At 40.7% G+C, this 3,026-nt stretch overlaps 1 protein-coding gene across 1 annotated transcript in view; it reads right to left on the bottom strand.

Moving 5' to 3' along the window:
• Positions 1 to 3,026, bottom strand: part of EGF (epidermal growth factor) — an 83,192-nt gene that overhangs the window by 24,469 nt on the left and 55,697 nt on the right. Inside the window, exons 13-14 of the mRNA XM_012810342.2 lie at positions 1,986 to 2,153; positions 1,104 to 1,253 (exon numbers count right to left, since the gene is read on the bottom strand). Coding sequence (XP_012665796.1) covers positions 1,104 to 1,253; positions 1,986 to 2,153 — 318 coding nt within the window. The remainder of the gene's footprint in view (positions 1 to 1,103; positions 1,254 to 1,985; positions 2,154 to 3,026) is intronic.

Here is a 3,026-nt window from a genome sequence, read left to right as displayed (position 1 = left end):
ATATGGGGCTGGCGCCCTACTCCTTTGAGCCACAGGGGCCACCTGCCTGGCTATTTTTTTGTTGTAGTTGTCATTGTTATTTAGTAGGCCTGGGCTGGGTTCAAACCCATCAGCCCTGGTGCATGTGGCTGGCATCCTAACCACTGCGCTACAGGCACCAAGTCAATTTATAATTTTAAATTTTATTTTAAATTTTAATATCATAAATACTGGTAGGTATAAACCACATAAAAACTATTTGGGGTTACCAATAATATTTGTAACAGTGTAAAGTGGTCCTCAGATCACGAGGTTTGAAAACTGTTGTCCTAAGGCAACAAATAATAGGAAGTTTTGAAAATCCCAAATATCCAGTTCCACCCATGCATAGCTCAATCCATTTACTCACGGTCAGTCTGCCACCTAACACATTTACGTTATGCCTGCCAGATAAATCTAAACTTTAAAAGACATTTTAATAAAATGTAAGTCCTCTTTGGTGTATTTTTGGTAGAAGGAGATGTAGAGGTGAATTCAAATATGCCTAAATCGTTTGGGTACATTTTCAAAGGAGCAAATCATACTAGTGGTTACTGCTGGTTACACATCCCACCAGGTTTCCTCTTCCTTTCTCTTCCTCCAAGTCATATTAAGTTGTAAAAGAAAAGTAGACCAGAAGCTTTCTTCAGGTTGTATTTTCAAGAGTTGTTTGATATCCAAAAGTTATTTTTTATAAAGGACATTTTAAGACGTAGCCTGTGGGAGGGGAACTGGGTTATATATTACTACTTCTAAAATCGAGAACATGTAACTTCTAAACAAAATGTCTCTAAACATTTTTGTGACATTATAAACTTCTGGCATTTATTTCCGAGCCTGGCCACAGCCCACTGTAAAATGGGGAGGGAGGTGCAGCACAAGACTTTTGCAGTTAGAAGTTAATTAAACGCAGTCTGTAATAAGGAACTCAAAACTCAACAGAGGAAAACAAACTCTCAACATTACTAAAATCAGGGAGGCTTTGAATAACACAACATATTAAAAATCAGCAGAAGCATAGGGATGGATGTACAGCTATTCTTGAGCCAAGGTTGGATAATTTACCACATAATGTATTTTATTACCTGCAGATATCTGGTGGCCATTCAGAACCAGACACGTTTTCCCATCTGGGGCTTTCATAAAACCCTCATGACATGAACACCAAGCAGTTCCAAACCTCTCTTCACAAATATGTTCACAGCCTCCATTCTGATATAAGCAGGGATCTGCTCCTAGCACAGAAAAGAGGCAAATTCACAGATAGGATTGGAGATGAAATGGATGGCACGGATGCAAATCAGTCTACAGTTTTTGGGGAGGGACACTCACCATATCTAAATAGAGGGTATATCAAGAGCTATTTCAGAAGTGTTCCCATAAGGATCCTCTGATTCTAAGATAATCCCAGGATGTTATTACTTTATGAGCATTTGTTGAATATCGCCAGTAATTTTGTTCGAGTTCTTTAGTCAGATGCAATTCTTATTTCCCGACCCAAATGCTAGTCATGCTGACACAGGACAATTGCAAGACAAGAGTGACTGCGGGATGCTGGATGTGTTTGCATGTGTTTACACCTGTCTCAGGCTCCTTTGCTGGCACTCCCAGGGGCATGGAAAGGTCCAGTGTAGGTAGAAGTTCCTGTTGTGGGTATCTTAAGTGCCTATAACCTAAGCATCTTTGAAATGTGGCTGGTAAGTAAAAGCTGTTCAGGAACAAAAGAGGAAATTGGATGGATAAAGCCCAAATTACCAAAACTACCGAACTGGGAGTAAACTGCTAGATTGCCTTAGTTTAAACAAAGTCCAAATCTAAAAAAAACAAAAACGAAAAAACCTTAACATCTATACAGATCAGGGGAAACTACAAAATTCTCTCTGACCCAATTCTCCAGCACACCAGCAAAAAACTAAAATAGTCACAGATTCCAGCCAAGGAAAGACTGTGTAACATGTCCAGTGTACCTGGTTTTGCCAATGGATGAACCACAACCAGTGATGAGGGCTTCAGCATGCTGCCTCGGAGACGTACCCTGTTTTTGCCAGTCCTCTTGTTCACCCTTATTACCGATGGCATAGCCCAATCCGAGAACCACACGTGATCCTCAAACACAGCTACAGCAAATGGGCGACCTGGAAAGAACTCAAATCTATTAATACACCTTCACTGTCTTTGAAAAGAGTACTTACAAAAGAACGGGGATTGAAACTTACATGCAATTTCTATGTAATTGAAATTACACAGAAATTATATATCTTGCTAACTGCTTATCCAGATATAAGCCATTGACCCACACTAGCATCCAGGAGGCCCACATGATGAGGGAATCTCATTCTGGAATGGAAGCCTGGGGGTGTAAGGTCACAGCAAAACCCATCACCACCCAACATTTAGAGGGTGGGAGAATGTGGGCTGATTATCGTACTAAAGGAAGAGGCCCACTGGTAGATTAAACTTGAGTATGTTGTTTTACTGCTCTTTGACTTGGGTTCCCTTGTCTTCTGAATGGTGGTGACAAGCAACAGAACGTTGTGAGGATTTTTTAAAATTTATGGTCATTGACTATGTCTTCTAAATTCCCATCTCCACTAGCATGTTTCCCTGCATTAGTCCCCACCTCCTTTCTTCTCCTCTTACTTAATACCAGTCTGTTGACCAGTGTCCCTGGTGTCACCTTTCCTGCCTTCTCTAGAACTTTGATCCATCAACAGTCACTCCTTTCTCTTCACTCTTCATCCCACCATTCTATGAACATCCTTCCTTTATTTCTTCATTCCCTTGACTCCTCTAGCTTTTCTGTGTCTCCTTGTTTCCCTTTTTAGCCAAGTTTTTTGAAAGACTCATTTCTTATCTGCTGCCTCCATTTTCATGGCTCCTATTGACACCAATGTGGGCCTCCTCCTAGCCCACCTCAACCAAACCCACCTCTCTGTGCCACTGAAACTGCTCTTAGAAGGTATCCAAGTATTTAATAAGCAAGAAAATGTTTTAATATACTATCTCAG

Source organism: Otolemur garnettii, unplaced genomic scaffold, assembly GCF_000181295.1.
Source record: "Otolemur garnettii isolate 467f Iridium unplaced genomic scaffold, OtoGar3 scaffold00129, whole genome shotgun sequence".
Lineage (NCBI taxonomy): Eukaryota > Metazoa > Chordata > Mammalia > Primates > Galagidae > Otolemur > Otolemur garnettii.
Note: the sequence above shows the minus strand (reverse complement) of the source record. Positions and strands in the feature narration are given on the sequence as shown.